The 18,473-nt window shown below is 35.8% G+C and overlaps 1 protein-coding gene across 1 annotated transcript in view; it reads right to left on the bottom strand.

Annotated features, from left to right (window-relative positions):
- Nucleotides 1–18,473, bottom strand: part of Ap3b1 (adaptor related protein complex 3 subunit beta 1) — a 226,083-nt gene that overhangs the window by 14,910 nt on the left and 192,700 nt on the right. The window contains exon 25 of the mRNA XM_042690763.1: nucleotides 2,278–2,375. Coding sequence (XP_042546697.1) covers nucleotides 2,278–2,375 — 98 coding nt within the window. The remainder of the gene's footprint in view (nucleotides 1–2,277; nucleotides 2,376–18,473) is intronic.

Here is an 18,473-nt window from a genome sequence, read left to right as displayed (position 1 = left end):
CTCATGATATGAATACCATAAATATTCAATGACAAAGGCAACCTGATTTAGCATGTTGACCTCCATTGTAAAAACAATCATGTTTAGCCACAGAACCCTTAAAAAAACAGAAAAAGTGATGATGCTGGTTATAACTAGAAATAAAACCTTTTATTTGTAAACACATTTGTCCAATATGTGAGAATCTGTTAGAACCATCTTTACTTAATATTTGCACTTTTCAGTTATGTATATATCTTGAGAATAAAAAAGAAACATTTTGTTTCTCTTATTTATAACTTTCAGTTTCTAACATATTTAATCATTTTGAAGTCTTAAAATATATCATGAAATGAGATCAATTATATAAACTCTTTTTTTTTACAGCAGAGAAACAGATTAAACACATTTCTAAACTCACATTTTACCTTCTAGAACAATGCATTGATAAAATGTGAGGAAATGATTTTTATTTTAATTTAGGATTTTGTTAGTAAGTCATTTTCATTTACCTTCTGTCTAACAAACAAATACATGTATAAAGTTGGGAACTGAGATCTCTATTGCCAAACCTGCTAAAATCTAGAACTAAAAAGATGCTATTGAGAAGATTCTTGAAACCTGTGGCAAATTTGCCGGCATCAAGTCCCACATCAAAGAATGAATTCAGGAAGACAGGAAGAATGATACAGAAATGCCAAGAGACTTGCAAGGATTTACAAATACTTCATATAAACAAATTTTCAAATAGCTTTATTCAGAGTAGCCTTTCTGCTCTATTAAACATAGCAAACAGCTGCCAGATTTATTCAGACAAATAATCAACAACCATAGAAGTAAAATGGCAGAAGAAAAAGGGATTTTGGCAACAAGTCCACAGAGGACCGCAGCTATTCTCCAAATGCACCTCTCTCATGCACTTACGGTTCTATATGGCTAGTCAGCGAAAAATCCCTCTGTTACAGCAGAGCAAAAAAAAATTTGATCGAAATAGCAACTATTCTAAACAACAGCTGAGAGAAAGGGAAAGGGCATACACTAATCTGCTGCCTTAAATAGACTTTACTTGTACTTCTCAAAGACAGAATACCCTCTTAGCAATAAATGTGCCAAAGCCTTACTCAGTCGCTTATATGCCACTCACCTTGGTTTGCTGAACAGATGCAAAGCAGAGAGGCAGGCTTTAGCCAGCAAAGGGTAAGAATAGCAAATATAAGAATCAATTCAATTTGTTATGGGAAAAATAAAATCACAAAGATAATTTTCTTCTATAGCAATAATCAACTTTTGAGAAAACAAATGTAAAGTTGGATTCAGTCACTTTTTTATCATTTAAAAATAAGGTCTGAGGAAAAAATAGATTCCTATAAATTTATAGTTGTGTTTGGGATTTCTGTGTGAGATTCTTCGGCAACAGGTCTTTTTGATTCTGTGGATCGAAAAGGCTTGGAGTAAGTCAATCATAAGCACTACAACAAAGGAGTGCCAGGGAGCATGCTCCTTTCCTCGGATATATGTAGTACTTTCTAGAAGCTTGATGAGTATGATCTAATGATCTCAAAACGAAGGGATCTTTGTTTGATAGCATCCTTTAGAAGGGGAAAAATAGCTCTGATTCACATATGGTTTTAAAAATTGCTGAATATTCAAAAATATATTCCTTAGTTTTAGAAATGTTATCCTTTAACACATAAAATCTTTGTTATTTTCCTATATTCACATACAGAAAAAAAGGCTTCATTTTTATCAGAAGATACATTGTAATTGCATTCTTCTGGTAATATTTTCCTTTTAAGGTGTACATTTAACTCAGCTCTGATTTATTAAAACTATTTATTTAATATAAAATTTGGTCAAAAGAGAGGTCTTTTAATGCTATAATTAGGACTTCATTTTGAAATGTAAGGTACTTTACTGTGTATAGAGGAAAATGTATTACAAAGAGTGGAAAAATAGGCCTATAATAAAAAACCTACAGAAACATAGGATTTACGGCAATACAGTCTTAAAGCGTTAAGTCTAAGTTCCTGGTGTTTTACACCGAACAGGGCCATCATCAGAATTGAAAAGCTAAGAATCAATGTGTTACTGTAAAGACATACTAATTAATTTTCAAATCTAACAGAAACATAAACAAGCATATACTTTCAAGGTTATTTTATAAGTACAAAGCAATAACAAAAATGGGAAGACTGTGCATTGACTAATATGTGTTTGAATCAACAGACCAATTAGCAGAACAAGCATATAGCATAGTTTTGGTAAGTAAATTTCTAGGAAATTGTAATAATTTCTCACCTTGTTCTTTCTTAAAATCTTTCTCTGAAATGGCAACAGGTAAAAGTAGTTCTCCAACAGATGGCTGAATATTAACATTGAAACAATCATCCTTGGTGCTAAGGAAAAAATAAAACCAAAGCTGATTAAATGCGAACTAAACATACCTTTAAAACTATGTAGTTGAATAGATGCAATGAAAACGTATACTAGAAACTTCTTAATTAAATATCACAGCTAAAAAGATTTGAAATTTTTCTCAGACAAAACTGTAGAGAAATACACCTGTTATCTCAATTTTTTACTAAATGACACATATAGGAAATGCTATCATGTGACACAGAAAATACACACATATATACAAACATAATATACTTATTACTCTTCTTGAACAACATTTCCAGCCTTCTTTGTTCTGGTTAATTTTGAGATAATTTTGCCTGGAGTCAACCTGGACCATAATCCTATTTATGTTTCCTACCATGATGTTTACTACTGTGTCCAGCTTTTGCCCATTTAGGTGGAGTTTCACAAACTTTTTTCCCCAGCCATTCCTCATCTAGTACTGCAACCCTTCTGATCTCAGCTTTTTACATAACTGGGATGAAACTGTGTCCAGGTGATCGTTGAAAAGGGGTCTTGTGAATTTTTTGTCTGGGCTGGCCTTGAACCAAGATCCTTCTGATCTCTGTTTTCCTGAGTAGCAACAATGACAGGGGTGAGCCCACTAATGTCTGGCATTTATTTTATACTACCTTATTGATTAATTTTGGTGCTTAATATTGAACCTAGAACTGTATCCTATAACTGAACAACTCTCCCAGACTGACAAGAGAATTTTAAAAAACATCAACAAGAGCCAGGCATGAGGGTAATAATGTAACCCAGCAGCTAGGAAACTGAGGAAGGAGGATCACAAATTTGAAGACAGACTCGGCTATTCAATGTGACCTTGTCTCAAAAAACAAAACTAGCAAAAATGAAAAAAAAAATATTAACAGCAGCGAGGGCATATAACCACAACCTATTTCTACTCTGTATGTATAAAATATAAAGGAAGCACTCTAGTCAAATATTTAAGAACTCTTTAAAAATCAAGATTATTTTAAGTTATCAATTATGAGTATGGTTGGCTGCAAATAAGCAGAAATCCAACCAAGTTTCTTGAGAACTGAGTGTCTACTGTTTAGAATACAATAAGTTTTGGAGTCACCAAAGCCCATTAAGTGACTGGAAGAAACCTTCAGGGATCCAGATTTCCCTCACCTACCACTCCATCCATAATATGCTGGTTCACTTCATGGCTGCCGCATGGCAGCAGCAACTCCTGGTGCCACTTTCACATTCCAGTTAAGAGAGAAAGTGATAAGGAAGGAGGCCCAATAAACAAGCCAACCAAACCTGTTCTTTGTCATCAGGAAACAAATAGCTTATGAACTTCCTTCAGAGGGATTTGTATTTTCAGGTTAGAAATGGATCCTGTGACAATTGCAAACATGACTACAAGAGATGAGGACTATGGATGGGTGAGATATACCAAACATCAGGATAAGATGCACAGAATTTATTCCAAAGTGAGGTAGGGACAAATAATATAACATGAAGAAAGAAGATAAAAACAACCTTTATGCTAGTAGACACCATTTTCTTAGAAGCTTAATTTTTTTTTCCTCTAAAGGTAGGGTCTGGTTAGATAGCCTAGGTTAGCCTCAAACTCACGTGGTAGGCAACATGGCACTTTGCGCACATAATCCTCTTGCCCTAGCCTCCTGAATGCTAGGATTACAGGTAATGCTAGATTACCTTACCCCACTTAGCAATGTCTTAGATTTCTTCCACATGTAAATTATCCAAAGCCAACTGATAAACCCAACTTATTTGTAAACTCAACTGTTTCTAAATACAAACTTGATCTTAAAACTGGGTGACTATTTGGGGATTTAGGGAAGAGTGACTCACTAGTCTACTGTGAGGTAAAGAAATGTCATATGTTGTATGGTAAGAATTACATTAGAGATACGTGGAAAGCAGATATATAACCCATGGGAGGGGCTGATTTGTTCTGCAGGAGAGAAATGAGGGTAAACTTTTGTGTGAGAAGAGAGATAGGCATTCTTGCCTGTTGGGAATAGTGAGTGGCCCAGTGTGTCTGCAGACAAGGAGGGTGGTACATTATGAAGAGCATCACCCACAGCACAACCATTCATCCCAGTTCTCTCAGGACAGCTCCAGTTTATGGCTCGTGTCCTGGAATCACATCCAGTTAAGTGCCTCTTTTCACTCTCTGAAGTGTGCTGTTGTTGAATTAACTGTATGGATCTTTTATTCACATAACGAACACAAAAGTGTCCATGTTCCTTCTTTCCTTTCTTTCATGGCAGTCCTGGGCTTGAACTTAGTGCTTAGGAGCTGTCACTGAGCTTTTCTGCTCAAGGCTATCTCTAGAGCCACAGTTACACTTCCAGCATTTTGGTTGTTAATTGGAGATAAAAATCTTACAAACAAGTTGAGCACCAGTGGCTCATACCTGTAATCCTAGCTACTCAGGAGGCTGAGATCTAAGGATCGCAGTTCACAGCCAGCCTGGGCAGGAAAGTCCGTGACATTCTTTTTTTTTTTTTTTTTGTCTGTGACATTCTTATATCCAATAAACCACTAGAAAACCAGAAGTGGTGCTGTGGCTCAAGCGGTAGAGCGCTCACCTTGAGCTGAAGAGCTGAGGGATAGTGCCCAAGCCCAGAGTTCAAGCCCCACGACCCACAAAATAAATAAATAAATAAAATCTTTCAAACATTCCTGTTTGGGATGGCTTTGAACTATAAACCTAAGATCTCAGCCTCTTAAGTAGCTAAGATTAAAGGCCTGAGACACCATTGCCTGGCTTCAATGTTTTCTTCTTCTTTCTTTCTTCGCCGCCTTCTTTTTTCTTCTTCTTCCTCCTCCTTCTTCCTCTTCTTTCTTTCTTTTTTCTTCTTTCCTCTTACTCCTCCTCCTTTTCCTTCTCCTCCTCCTCCTTTTATTTTTATGTTGGTCATGGGGCTTATACTCTGGATCTGGGTACTGTCCCTGAGCTCTTCAGCTCAAGGCTAGCACTCTACCACTTGGGCCACAGCACCACTTCCAGTTTTCTGGTGGTTAGCTGGAGAGAAGAGTCTCATGAACTTTCCTCTCTGGGCTAGCTTTGAACCGCATCCTTAGATACCAGCCTCCTGAGTAGCTAGGATTATAGGCGTGAGCCACAGCACCCAGCTTCTTCTTCTTTTAAAAATAAAGGGTTTTCTTTTTTTAAATTAGAGTTGTATCATTAGGGTCTTGTATATTAAGGAGTAACATCGGGGCATTTCTATACATGCTTAATGCACCCTACTGTCTTCCCTTCTATCATTTTTCCTTATAATCAATCGTCATTTCTTTTTTTAATATAATTTTATCACTATTAAGGTGTTGTACAGAAGGGTTACCATTTTGTAAATCTGGTAATGATTACATTTTTTTTTTTTTGGACAATGTCACCCCTTCAATTTCCCCCCCTTCTCCCCTCTAATCTCTGTCACAAGTTGCACAGTTCATTTCCACTCCACATAGAGTATACTGAGTACTATGATTACATTTGTTCATACTTCTTCCCTCTCTTTCTGTATCTACCTTTCGTCCCTCTAAAAGACAACAAAACAAAACCTAAAGCAAAAACCACCACTACTAGTACCACCACCACCACTACCACTACCACCACCACCACCACCAACCAAACCCCACATGTTTCCATTTCCTGGAATTTGTTTTGATAAACAGTATTTTATGTTTAAAAATTATACCTTTGCATTCCTCCCCTAAGGGTATCTTCATTCACTGGTCTGATTGTTTGTGTGTGTGAATGCCTAGAATCCTGTATAAGTTAATCATGTTCAGTTATATTATAGATCGAACTTCTACATGACAGAAAACATGTGCTGCTTGTCTCTCTTGAGCTTGGCTTACCTCAGATAACATGATTTTTGTTCTAGATACATCAATTTTCCTGAAAATGACATATTTTCCTTTCTAATGGATGAGTAAAATGCCATTGTATATATACATACTCATCTATTGTAGGGCATCAGGGCTCTTTCCATCCCTAGGCTATTGTAAATAGTACAGCAATGAACATGTATATGCAAATGTCTTCACTGTATCCTGACTTATAATGTTCTGGGTAGATGGCTAAGAATGGTATGGCTGAGAACATGAAGTTCTATGTTTAGTTTTTTGGGGAACCTCCAACCCACCTTCCAGAGTGATTGTACTAGTTTACATCCCTACCAACACAGCAACAGTGTTCCTTTTCCCTGGGATCCTTCCATTGTATCCCTGCCAGCATTTGTTATTCAAACTCTTGATGTTGGCCAATGTAACTCGTAAGAGATGGAATCTCAAAATTAGATTTGCATTTCTCTTATGGTCAGGGATATTGAGCATTTCCTCATGTGTTTACTTGTCATCCTTAACTACTTCTTCTGGGAAGTCTCTTTTTAATTTCTTTGTCCATTTATTGATAGGTTTATTGGTTTTTTTTGGAGGGGGAGGAGTTAATTTCTTGAGTTCTTTGTAATATTTTGGATATGAAGCCTTTGTCAGTAAATCCCTATTTCTTAAAACAATTTCAACATGTTTCAATACCCTCATTTTCATACATTCATTTTTTGACTAAGTTCTCCCTCAATATCTCTTTTTTTTTTTTTTTGGGGGGTCCGGTTGTGGGGCCTGAACTCTGGGTCTGGGCGCTCTCCCTTAGCTCTTCAGCTCAAGGCTAGCGCTCTACCACTTGAGCCACAGCGCTACTTCCGGCTTTTTCTTTTTTGCTTATGTGATGCTGAGGAATCAAACCCAGGGCCTCAGGCATGCAAGGCAAGCACTCTACCACTGAGCCACCTTCCCAGCCCCATCCCCCAATATCTCTTAAAGCAATGGGAAACCATCAGACTTTAGGCACTGGAAAGTAAGTGACCCCATTTGTAGTTTAGAAAGTCCTGTGGCAATCTGTAAGGTGCAGTGGGAGAGAAACCAAAGGAGGAAGGTCTAATTAGGAGTCTAATCTGGTTAAGGCAGGCATTTTTGTTTTGTTTTGCATTTACTGTGTGTTTTACTTAAATAACAACAATGACCCCAAGAGGCAGCTTTGTTACCTAAATTTAATGATTAAGAAACATGAATGGGCTGAAGGTGTGGCTTGGGCCTATCAGGCACACAGCTGGGTGGCCTTCCTGGGATTTGAACATAGGGGCACATGATCTTATTATTGTATGCTGCTTCCCTAGGTTGGGTAGTACTAAAAATGAGAAAAATGAACTATTTTATGGATGCTTAATTTATTTTAATATTTGTATTAAGGACTTTGAAAATGCCTAGAAAGATAAAATGACTGACTGTGATGCAATGGTATTTGTTTTTAAAGAACTTTCATTCACTAAAGTTTCCCTTCACAAAGTCCTTCAAAAATCCCAAAGGGATATGGCAAAAGCAGTGTTGAAAGGAAAGTTCATAGCTCTATGTGTGTACACAAAGAAAACAGAAACAGCTCAAGTAAATAACCTCATGATGCAATAAAAGCATCTAGAAAAATAGGAAAAAACCAAACCCCCAAAAGATGGAGAGGGATAGTAAAGATTAGGGTAGAAATCAATGTATTAGAGACTAAAAAAACTACACATAAAACCAACAAAACAAAATCTGGTTCTTTGACATAATTAATAAAAATTGACAGATCCCTAGCTAAGTTGATGAAAAAAGAAGAGAAAAATAAATAAAATTAGAGATAATAAAAGAAATATCACAACAACCATCCAAGAAATTCTAAAGATTAAGAGGGACTACTTTCCAGACCTATACTCAAATAGGATGAAAAATCCAGTATAAATGGATAAGTTCCTTAGAGATATACAAGTTGCCTAAGCTGAACCAAGAATATGTAAACCACTAAAACAGACTCCTAACAAGCAATGAGACTGAGGAATAAAGAGTCTGCCAATAGGGGGAAAGTTCAGGTCCCAAACCAGTGTTATGTTCATCCCCAAACCAGGTAGGGGCCTAATGATAAAATATAAGTATAAACTAATCTCTCTGATGAACATAGACACAAAACTCCTTAATAAAACACCAACAGGACTGGGAAGATAGCTCAGTGGTAGCGTGGGTTCGATTCCTCAGCACCACATAAACAGAAATAGCCAGAAGTGGAGCTGTAGCTTAAGACCCAGGCCCAGAGTTCAGGCCCCACGACTGACAAACAAACAAACAAACAAACACCAACAGAATTGAACAATAAATGAAAAAAATTATGTACTATGATCAAGTCAGTTTTATCCCAGAGATGAAAGACACAAATCAATGAACACAATACAAATTAACAGAGCCAAAGACAAAAATCACACAATCATCTCAATAGATTCAGAAAAAGCCTTTATCAAAATCCGACATCTATTCAGTTAAAAGCTCTGGAAATCATTTGGATAAATGCCCAGAAATGGGATTGCTGGGTCATAGGAAAGCTCTGTGTGTAGTCTTTTGAGGACCCTCCATACTTATACTTACATACTTACACTCCTACTAACAGTGCAGTAGGGTTCCCTTTTGACCACATCCCCTCCACAATGCGTTGTTATTAGATTTCTTGATTATAGCCATTCTAACTGGGGTGAGTGAGGTGGAACCTTAATGTTGTTTTGATTTGCATTTCTTTTATGGCCAGAGAAGTTGAGCATTTCTTCATGTGTCTATTTACCCAAATGATCACAAACAAGACCATATTAAAGCTACCAGAGCAACTATGTTTATTGCAGCATTATTCACCATAGCTAAGATATGGAACTGACCCAGATGCCCCTCAGTAGATGAATGGATCAAGAAAATGTGGTGTGTGTGTGTGTGTGTGTGTGTGTGTGTGTAAAATGGAATCCTATGCTTCCATCAGAAAGAATGACACCATCCTATTTGTTAGGAAATTGGAAGACTTGGAAAAAATCTTATTAAGTGAAATAAGCCTGATCCAAAGAAGTATAGGTCCCATGGTTTCCCTCATTTGCAATAATTAGTATTCATCTAGGATAATTTCATCAGATGAGCAGAAAAGCTCCAAAGCTATGTACATATGACCATATAAGATGATGCTAAGTGAAATGAACCCCAAAATATGGACACGAGGTCTTTCATTGTTGTTTTTTGTTTGCTGTTGTACTATGTGATTTTTTTTGTTTCCTTTTTATGTTCTCCCCCCTATGGAATATCCCTGTTGTCACTGTACTTGATTTTGGTGCCCTGCATCTTGTATATACATTTGTCTAACTTGGAGAGGGGAAGGGGACTAACAAAACCCTGAAACAAGGACACAGGATGATCCACTGCAACAATGATACCCTCAAGATAGTATATTGGAAATGAACTTTACAACCTTGGGGCAGGGGTGAATGAGGTGGGGGAGGGAAGGGATAGTGGGAGAACAAGGGAAGGCGTAACAATGCTGGCCAAGAAATGCACTCATTGCCTTAGTCATGTAACTGTAACCCCTCTGTACAGCATCTTTACAATAAAATAAAATTTTTAAAAAAGCTCTGGAGAATCCAGGATAGAAAGAACACTCTCAACATAATAAAGGCTATATATGACAGACTAACAGCCAACATTATATTAAATGGTAAAAAACTAAAATCATTTCTTCTGAAATCAGGAACAAGCAAGGATGTCCACTTTCTCTACTCCTTTTCAGTACAATGCAAATGAAATATGTATAAGTTAGACATGTTAAAACTATAAAAATCTGATGAAAGAAGCTGAAGACATCAGGAAATGAAAAGATCTCCCATGTCTATGGGTAGGTAGAAACAGAATCATGAAAATGACCTTTTTGCCAAAGTTGATCTACAAATTCAACATAATCCCCATCAAAACCACAATGACATTCATCACCAGGATAGAGAAAACAATCTAAAAATATAGAACTTCCCTATGATCTAGCCATACCACTTCTAGGCATCTACGCAGAACATTAATAGTTAGGATATGGTAAGAACAATGTGCACACCCATGTTCATTGCTGTACTATTCATAATAGCCAAGATATGGAAAGAGCCCAGATGCCCTACAATAGATGAGTCTATAAAAATGTCATATTTATACACAATGGAATTTTATTCCTCCATGGATAATATGATGCCATTTTCAGGAAAAGTGATGTACCTAGAACAAAAATCATGTTAACTGAGGCAAGCCAAGCTCAGAGAGACAAACGGTGCATGTTTTCTCTCATTGTTGTTTTCTTTTGTGGGGTACCAAGAAGGAGGCACAGGAATGGAGGAAGAGTGAACAAATGCAGTCATGGTCAATATACACTATGTAAAAAATGAACTCTGCAACTTATGAGAAGGAATGAGAGGGGGAAAATGGGGAACAAGGAAGGGGCTGACCTTGTTCAAGAATTATTGTACTCATTACCTTTGTAAAACTCCTTAGTAACAAAAACATCAACAAGCAAAAATCCCAAGAGGCACTGAAGCCTACTATTTCCTCTTCTTTTATTAAATACCCAGAATTTTTTTCTAAGTATTCCCAGCTCAGTCCTCTCATTTATAAATCAAATTCATTTTTAATCCACTGCTTAGAGGGAGTATTTTTGTTGTTGTTGTTGCAGGAAGAGATTATTTGTGTTCCCAGTTGGATAAGAAGGCTAAATAATGTTTCTTAGACTAATTTGAGTCATAATATTGCCTCTCATTTAAGAGTTTGTTTATTATCCTTATTATTTTGTGTCTAGTTCTTTATATTTTATTGATATCATGGCCTTTACAAAAGCTGCAATATACCCCCCACAGATTTTTGTATTATCTTAATAGTTTAAATGAAATTTCTCTTTATTCTAAGACTTTCTTTGTTTTTTTTTAAAGAATAAATATTTTTATGGTCAAAGTTTTAGTTTGACCACAAAAATATGGAGTATCTTTGAAATCATTTCAAAGATATTTGAGTATTTTTTTTCAAAAGGCCAATAAAATGCCAGCCCTTTAGTTTTCACTGTCAGATAACAGAGGAATTAGTTGATGTGCTGAAAAAATATGCAGTGTATCTTGCATTTTTCCATAGACTATATGATTCTTCCTTTTTAAGTTCAAAACAAAGCTCATGTATTTGTAGTCAGACTCCACAATTCCTAGGTTCGGAAAGTCTTCATATTGATCTTGTTAAAATTTGCTATGTTGACATTTACAAATTTAGCATACATTGATCATGGAATAATGCTATACTTCCATTCATACATATGATTTAAAGTCTCCAACAATTATTGTGTTTGGATCTATATGTGTGTGTTTTTCTTAATTTTATTTTTTTACTGTCAAGGTGATATACAGAGGGGTTAGAGTTACATAATAAGGTAATAAGTATATTTCTTGTCAAACTTGTTACCCCTTCCCTCATTTTTCTCATTTTCCCTCCCCCCCAATCCATACAGATCATTTCCAACATATTATCTTGTATATATTGCTGTTCATTGGTTCCATCCTAAGACTTTTTGGCTTAATGATTACATCAAATAAAAACTAATTAATCTCTACTTTCCTAAGACTTACACACACTGTAACTTGTCTTTCTATATTAGCTACACCTCTGATATAATGTGAATACAGTTGGGAATGGAAATCCTTGTTTGTTCCTCTGACTTTAGAAGACATTGTGGTGTTTACTGTGAGCAATGGGTCACTTCGGCATCACGGAAGACTTGGAAAAAATCAAATTAAGTGAAGTAAGCCAGACCTAAAGAAATATAGGTCCCATGGTTTCCCTGATTTGTATATATCTAGGATAATCTTATCAGATGAGCAGAAAAGCTCAAAAGCTATGTACATATGACCATGTAAGATGATGCTAAATGAAATGAACCCCAAGATATGGATACAGAGGTTTTTCTTTGTTGTTGTTTTTAATGTATTATGTGATTTTTTTTTTTGTTTCTTTTGTATATTCTTCCCCCTATGGTATATCCCTATTGCCACCATATTTGATTTTGGTACCTGCATCTTGTATATACATTTATCTAATTTGGGGAGGAGAAGGGAATTAACAAAATACTGAAAGAAGGACACAGGATGACCCACTGCAACAATGATATTCACAAGACACTATGCTGGAAACAGACTTTACAACTTCAGTGGGAGGGGAGGTAAGGGAAGGAAGGTACAGTAGGAGAAAAACAAAGGAGGGGGTAATGATGTTTGACAAGAAATGTACTCATTTCCTTACTCATGTAACTGCAACCCCCTTTAAAGCATGTTTACAATAAAAGTAAAATAAAATAAAAAATTACCACTTTGACCAAAGAGGACATTTGAAGCATTATGATGGAAGGAATGACATGCTGTGGTCTCCTTTTTCCTTTGTTATGGAAAAGGTTAAATAGTAGAGACGCTCTCTTTCTAATTTACTTCTTTTTTCTCAAAAGCCAATGATTTCATCTAAATAATTCAACTTACTGTTGTTACAGATTTGAGTTTAGAAACATTTGTGTTTTACAATCTTCCTCTTTTTTTTTTTTTTGGTTGATCAGTCATGGGGCTTGAACTCTGGGCCTTAGCACTTCAGCTCAAGGCGAGCACTCTACCACTTGAGCCACAGTGCCACTTCCGGCGTTTTCTGCTTATGTAGTGCTGAGGAATTGAACCCAGAGCCTCAAGCATGCAAGGTAAGCACTCTACCACTGAGCCACCTTCCCAGCCCACATAGGGTGGGCTTCTAACAAGCATCACTTAAAAGTCATTATCCTCTACCAAACTCTAAATGTCAATAGCAAGTCAACAGTGTGGAGCTTAGGCCTCAAATTAAACATATATTACTGCCTACTACTAAGACCAAAGATGGGGACTGGAAATTGGAAGTTGTTCTTTAATTCCCTCATGAATGCCTTAAGACTCCCTCTTCCCCCCCCCCCCTTTTTTTTGTCAGTTGTGGGGTTTGAACTGAACCAGGGCACTGTCCCTCAGCAATTCAGCTCAAGGCCAGCATTCTACTACTTGAGCCACAGAGCCATTCCAGTTTTTCTGAATAGTTTATTGGAGATAAGTCTCACAGCCTTTGCTGTCCAAGCTGGCTTTGAACTGTGATCCTCAGATCTCAGCCTCTTGAGTAGCTAGGATTACAGGCATGAGCCACCACGCCTGGCTTTCTTTCTTTCTTTTTTTTTTAATAAAAACTTACTTTTTTGATTATTGTTGGTAGTGGGATTTGAACCTGGGGCCTAGGCACTGTCTCTGAACTCTTTTGCTTGAGACTAACACTCTACCACTAGAGCTACAGTACCACTTCCCAGTCTTCCTTTGTACAACTCTCTCTCTCTCTCTCCCTTTCTATTCCCTTCTCTTTCCCTTCTCTCTTCTTTCCTCCCCTCCTCTCCTCTTTCCTTCTCCTTCTCCTTCTTTTCATTCTGTACTGGGGTTTGACATAGGATTATTTTTGCTAAGCAGGCACTCCATCACTTGAGCCACACATACAGCCTTTTTTGCTTTAGGGGATTTGTCATAGTCTAATTTTTTTTTGCCTGGCCAGCCTCAGATCATGATTTTTCTACCTATGCCTTTATCATGGTTGGGATTATATCTGGCTTATTAAACAAAGTCTTGACAACTTTTGCCCCGGTTAGCCTCAAACTGCAAGCCTCTTGATCTCTACCTCCTGAGAATCTGGTAACTCCAGGCCTATGACATCACACCTGGCCATTCTTTTTCCAGTAATCTTCTTAGCCTATAGTTTTTTTTCCCCTATGTATTTCTGTACCTTCTGTAGTTATATGCTTTGTAAAATGTATAGTTGCTTTACTCAGGAAACAGTATAAGAATTGTTCATAAAACTCAATAGCTTGTAAACAATTTGTCAGTTTCTCCTGTCTGTCAAACATGCACATGATCACAGTTTTGACAATTTCTCCTACTACATGTATTAGTTTCTGCTATAAATTACAAAACTGTGATTTAAAAGTTTTTAACTGTTTATTTTCTTAGAGGATTTAATGAGCAGGGAATATTTCATGTTTAATTTTTTACTAGTTTCAACATGTCTAACTTATTCACATACATATTTCATCTTATTTCCCATGCCATTCTTTTAGGTAGAGTTCTTATAAGCAGCACCGTGAATTTTGTTTTTTTTTTTTAACACTCATTAATATAAATGGAATTTAATTCACTGACATAAACTGTGAAAATTATATACGTTGTATGGATGGCTCTTGCCAGGCACCTTATTTTCCTTTCCCAACTAAGTTAAATTTACCTACTTTTAATTCTTCCTAGTCTTCCTTAATTTAGTAATTTGGAAGTCTTCATACATCTTATTTCAATTATTTTAGTGGTGTTACTTAGTATTTTAAATTATATTTAGATTTGTTTTTGCCTTTAATCCTTCTGGCAAATACAAGAGCTCTATTATGTCAGCATTTCACCCACATTTGTTCATGCTGGAATACTGGTTCTCTCTTATTATTAAACATTCATTTTTCATATTATGTGTCAACAATTGTTTTTACACAGGGTTATCCTAGGACTTGAACTGGGTCCTGGGTACTATCTCTGAGCTTCAATTTTCAAGGCTTTACCAACTGAACAATAACTCCACTTCTGGCTTTTTTGGGTAGTTATTTGGAGATAAGAGTCTTACTGGTTTTCTTCTTACCATGATCTTAAGATCATATCTCCTGAGTAGCTAGGATTATAGGTATGAGCCACTAGCACCCAGCTTAATTACTTCTATTTTTTCCTTCCAGATTTCCTGTTAGATAAATGGATCCTTTAAATATTTTTTTCTATTTTCCTTTTTTCTACGCTAGTTGGTTTGTTTGACAGTATTCAGCTGTGGCTACTCTTACATATTCTACTCAATTTCCTTTGATATTTTTAAAAATATATTTTTATTTAAGTAGCTATACAAATAAGTTGCCATTCAACAGTGTTTGTGAATACAGTACCTACTGAAACATCTTCACCTCCATTGGACCCAGCCCTTCCCTTACTTTTCTCAGTACTATGGCCTACACAAAGCAGTCTTGCCTGTATTCCACTCATTTCCCAGGTTCATTTTTCTACCCCTTTCTCCTTGTTGTCCCCCTTCCCACAACATCAGTTGGGAGTACCCATTTTCTGGTACTTATTTTGTTGGCCTTCGAGTTAGACTTTCTAAAGATTTATACTATTTGTGTTCTCTATAGAGTCGATTATACTTCAGTTAATTCATTTATAACTTCTTGGGTACCACCCAGTATGTTCATTAGGCATATTATAACTCCCACAAATGAGGGAAACTATGCAACCTGTATTTCTACATAATGGAATTCTATTCATTCATCAGAAAGAATGATATTATACCATGTATGTAAGGAAATGGAAAGACTTGGGAAAAATTGTATTACGCATTATTACATTCTTAAGTCTCCAAGAATACTTAAACACTATTCTAATTGTTCTTTTCATAGCAAGATAAACATTCTATCGATGTAGTATTCTCTTAAGACATTAATTTTAGAGAAAGCTTTTTTTTCTTTTGGAGTTACCAGTTTCTTTCATGAGCAATGGGTTTTTGTATTTGCCATGATCCTTCTCTTTCAAGATGCTACACAGGCTCAAAAGTTTGGTCATCCTGTATTGTTCAATTACCTACATAATGGAGGTCTACATTTAAGTAACATACACAGCTAGTTCTGCTACTGGCTGTGAGGTTTTAGGTAAAATTCTTTAAACTTTCTAGGATCGTTTACTTACTTGTAAAATGAGGTAATGAAACTCACAGGATTATTAGGAAAAGTCAACCTATTGACATACATAATTCCCAGTATTTAGAACAATATTGAGCACACTACTATTGCTTGATAAACTGAGTACTATAGAATCTGTCCTTTTCTTCTGGTGGACTGATTAGAGTTTATTAAGTGGGTGACATACTACTTGGTATAGATAGATAGAGAGAGAGAGAGAGAGAGAGGTATATACACACATATACATATATATATGAAGTTGGGACAAAGGTAGGTAATGGTTGCTCCTCCTACTGACAAATACATTTACTCTAGTAAAGCTAGGATTTAGAGGATTTGAGATCATATACTTAGGCAGAACTGCATTTCATGTTATTTCTATCTCTTGCTTCCTTCACACAAAAGCCCTACTGTGTCCCATGGTTCCCCATAGCCACACTTAAAGTTAAAATCTCCCAGAATTTTTTTAACAGTGCCATTCTTAGGCCTCAAATTAAACATATATACTGTCTACTACTCAGACCAAAGATGGAGACTGGAAATTAGAATCATTCTTTAATTCCCTCATGAATGCCTTAAGACTCCCTTTCCCTTTTTTCAAACTTACTCATTTTGTGATATTCCCCCAGGTTTCCTTAGTATTATAGTACCTTTATCTCATTAGTGTTATGCCCTGTATATTTATTTTCTCTATTGTTGCTTATTTATCGCCCTTTGCTTTCTGTCAATTCTTCATAACTTCTGCTATGCTAGTAGCATTTTTCTTTCTTTTTGGTAATCTTTCTCTTAAAAAAAAAAAAAGCATTTTCTGGGTCTGGAAGGTGGTAGAATGCTTGTCTTAAATGCATGAGGCCCTGGGCTCAATCCTCAGTCCCACATAAGCAGAAAAAGCCGGAAGTGGTGCTATGGCTCAAGTGGCAGAGCGCTAGCCTTGAGCAAAAGAGCTGAGACCCAGAGTTCAGGTCCCATGACTGACCAAAAAAAAAAAAGCATTTTCTGTAGTTTTAATGGACAAGAGGAAGGGTAGATGCAAGTGGCACAGTCTTTAAGCTAACTTAAGCCAAATCATATTATTTTTAATACGGGTTAAAACATTCTTATATTCTAAGCAAGAATGGAGGTCTATTCATGCACTCTGTTGACTTTTGGAGAAATATGTGTACATATAATTGTAATTTAATGTAATCAAGGACTAAATTTAACAACCAGTTAAACTGAAAACAAAGAGAAAACATAAATTCTTATAAGTACTCACACAAATATAAGTATAGATAATGCTCTATCTACCTGAATAACTACAATAATATGAGTTAATCTTGTTCTTTTTATTCTAATAAAAGAATATCTGAAAGGCTTACATTCCACGTTCTCAGAATTTTTGAAGGCTCCTTATTAAATATTCTATTATTGCTTATAATTTTATGTATTAATTTATATAATGTATTTTAAGAAAAAAATTCCACGTCAGCCATTCCTCCTTTCTTTTTATTGAACTTTACTATTATAGCACACATCACTAAGTAAAAAGTGCTACTTACTATGCAAAAGGCACAGGCAGTGATTGGCACCTAAGACCAATTGATCTGCCCATTACCACTATCTCCCTACCCCCACTAGTGCTACTATGAAGCTATTGATTTAAACACCGTCGATCGGTTTCCATTTTCTGATTTTGGGCAGGCCAATTAAGAAAGTGAGTAATTGTGATTACACTGCTTCAGGATCAATTACACTTGATGCAAGACAAAGTGCTCTTTTCAGAACACACAAAAATAATTTTTGATCTAGGATGCTTTTCTGTTTACTAAAATCTAAAATAAGTAACTCATTTATATCTTCATAGTAGAAAAATATATTGATATAGATGTTTATAATATCTAAGACTATTTTATTAGTGAAGTAAATTTATAATTTTTCTAAAATTAGAGAAACTGAAAATTGTTCACAGTATTTCCCAACATAAATATGAACTAAGTATTATCAGAATATTCATCTTTAAAGGAATTTGGTTAATTTTGGAAGACAAATCTTGTCTGGCAGACAACAAAAGAAGTCTTGCAATTAAAAAAAACTTGAAAAATAAGAACATGCTTGGTTATACAGAATGAAAAGGTTATTTATATGAATTGATAACATAAAGGTATTTTTTAGTTTTAATTCTGATCTAACATAGTACATGAGCTTTGTCATTGAGCTCACATTGACCACATCATGAAAATGAATATACCTCTGGTGTTGGAGGCAAATCTATTTAGAGTGATGTTACTCATAGTCTGGTGTTCAGTAATATTGATCTGTGTTGTTTGTCTAATAGAAAAATAATAAACAATTACTAAGCAATGTTAGGAAAAGTAATCAGTTTTTATATATCACTAATACAGCAGACCTCCCAAAACATAAAGGTGATGATCTGCATAAAATCAATGTGTTATGCTACATTGCTTATATTCATCACTGC

This window comes from Dipodomys spectabilis, unplaced genomic scaffold (assembly GCF_019054845.1).
Source record: "Dipodomys spectabilis isolate Male_0828 unplaced genomic scaffold, ASM1905484v1 ptg000140l, whole genome shotgun sequence".
Lineage (NCBI taxonomy): Eukaryota > Metazoa > Chordata > Mammalia > Rodentia > Heteromyidae > Dipodomys > Dipodomys spectabilis.
Note: the sequence above shows the minus strand (reverse complement) of the source record. Positions and strands in the feature narration are given on the sequence as shown.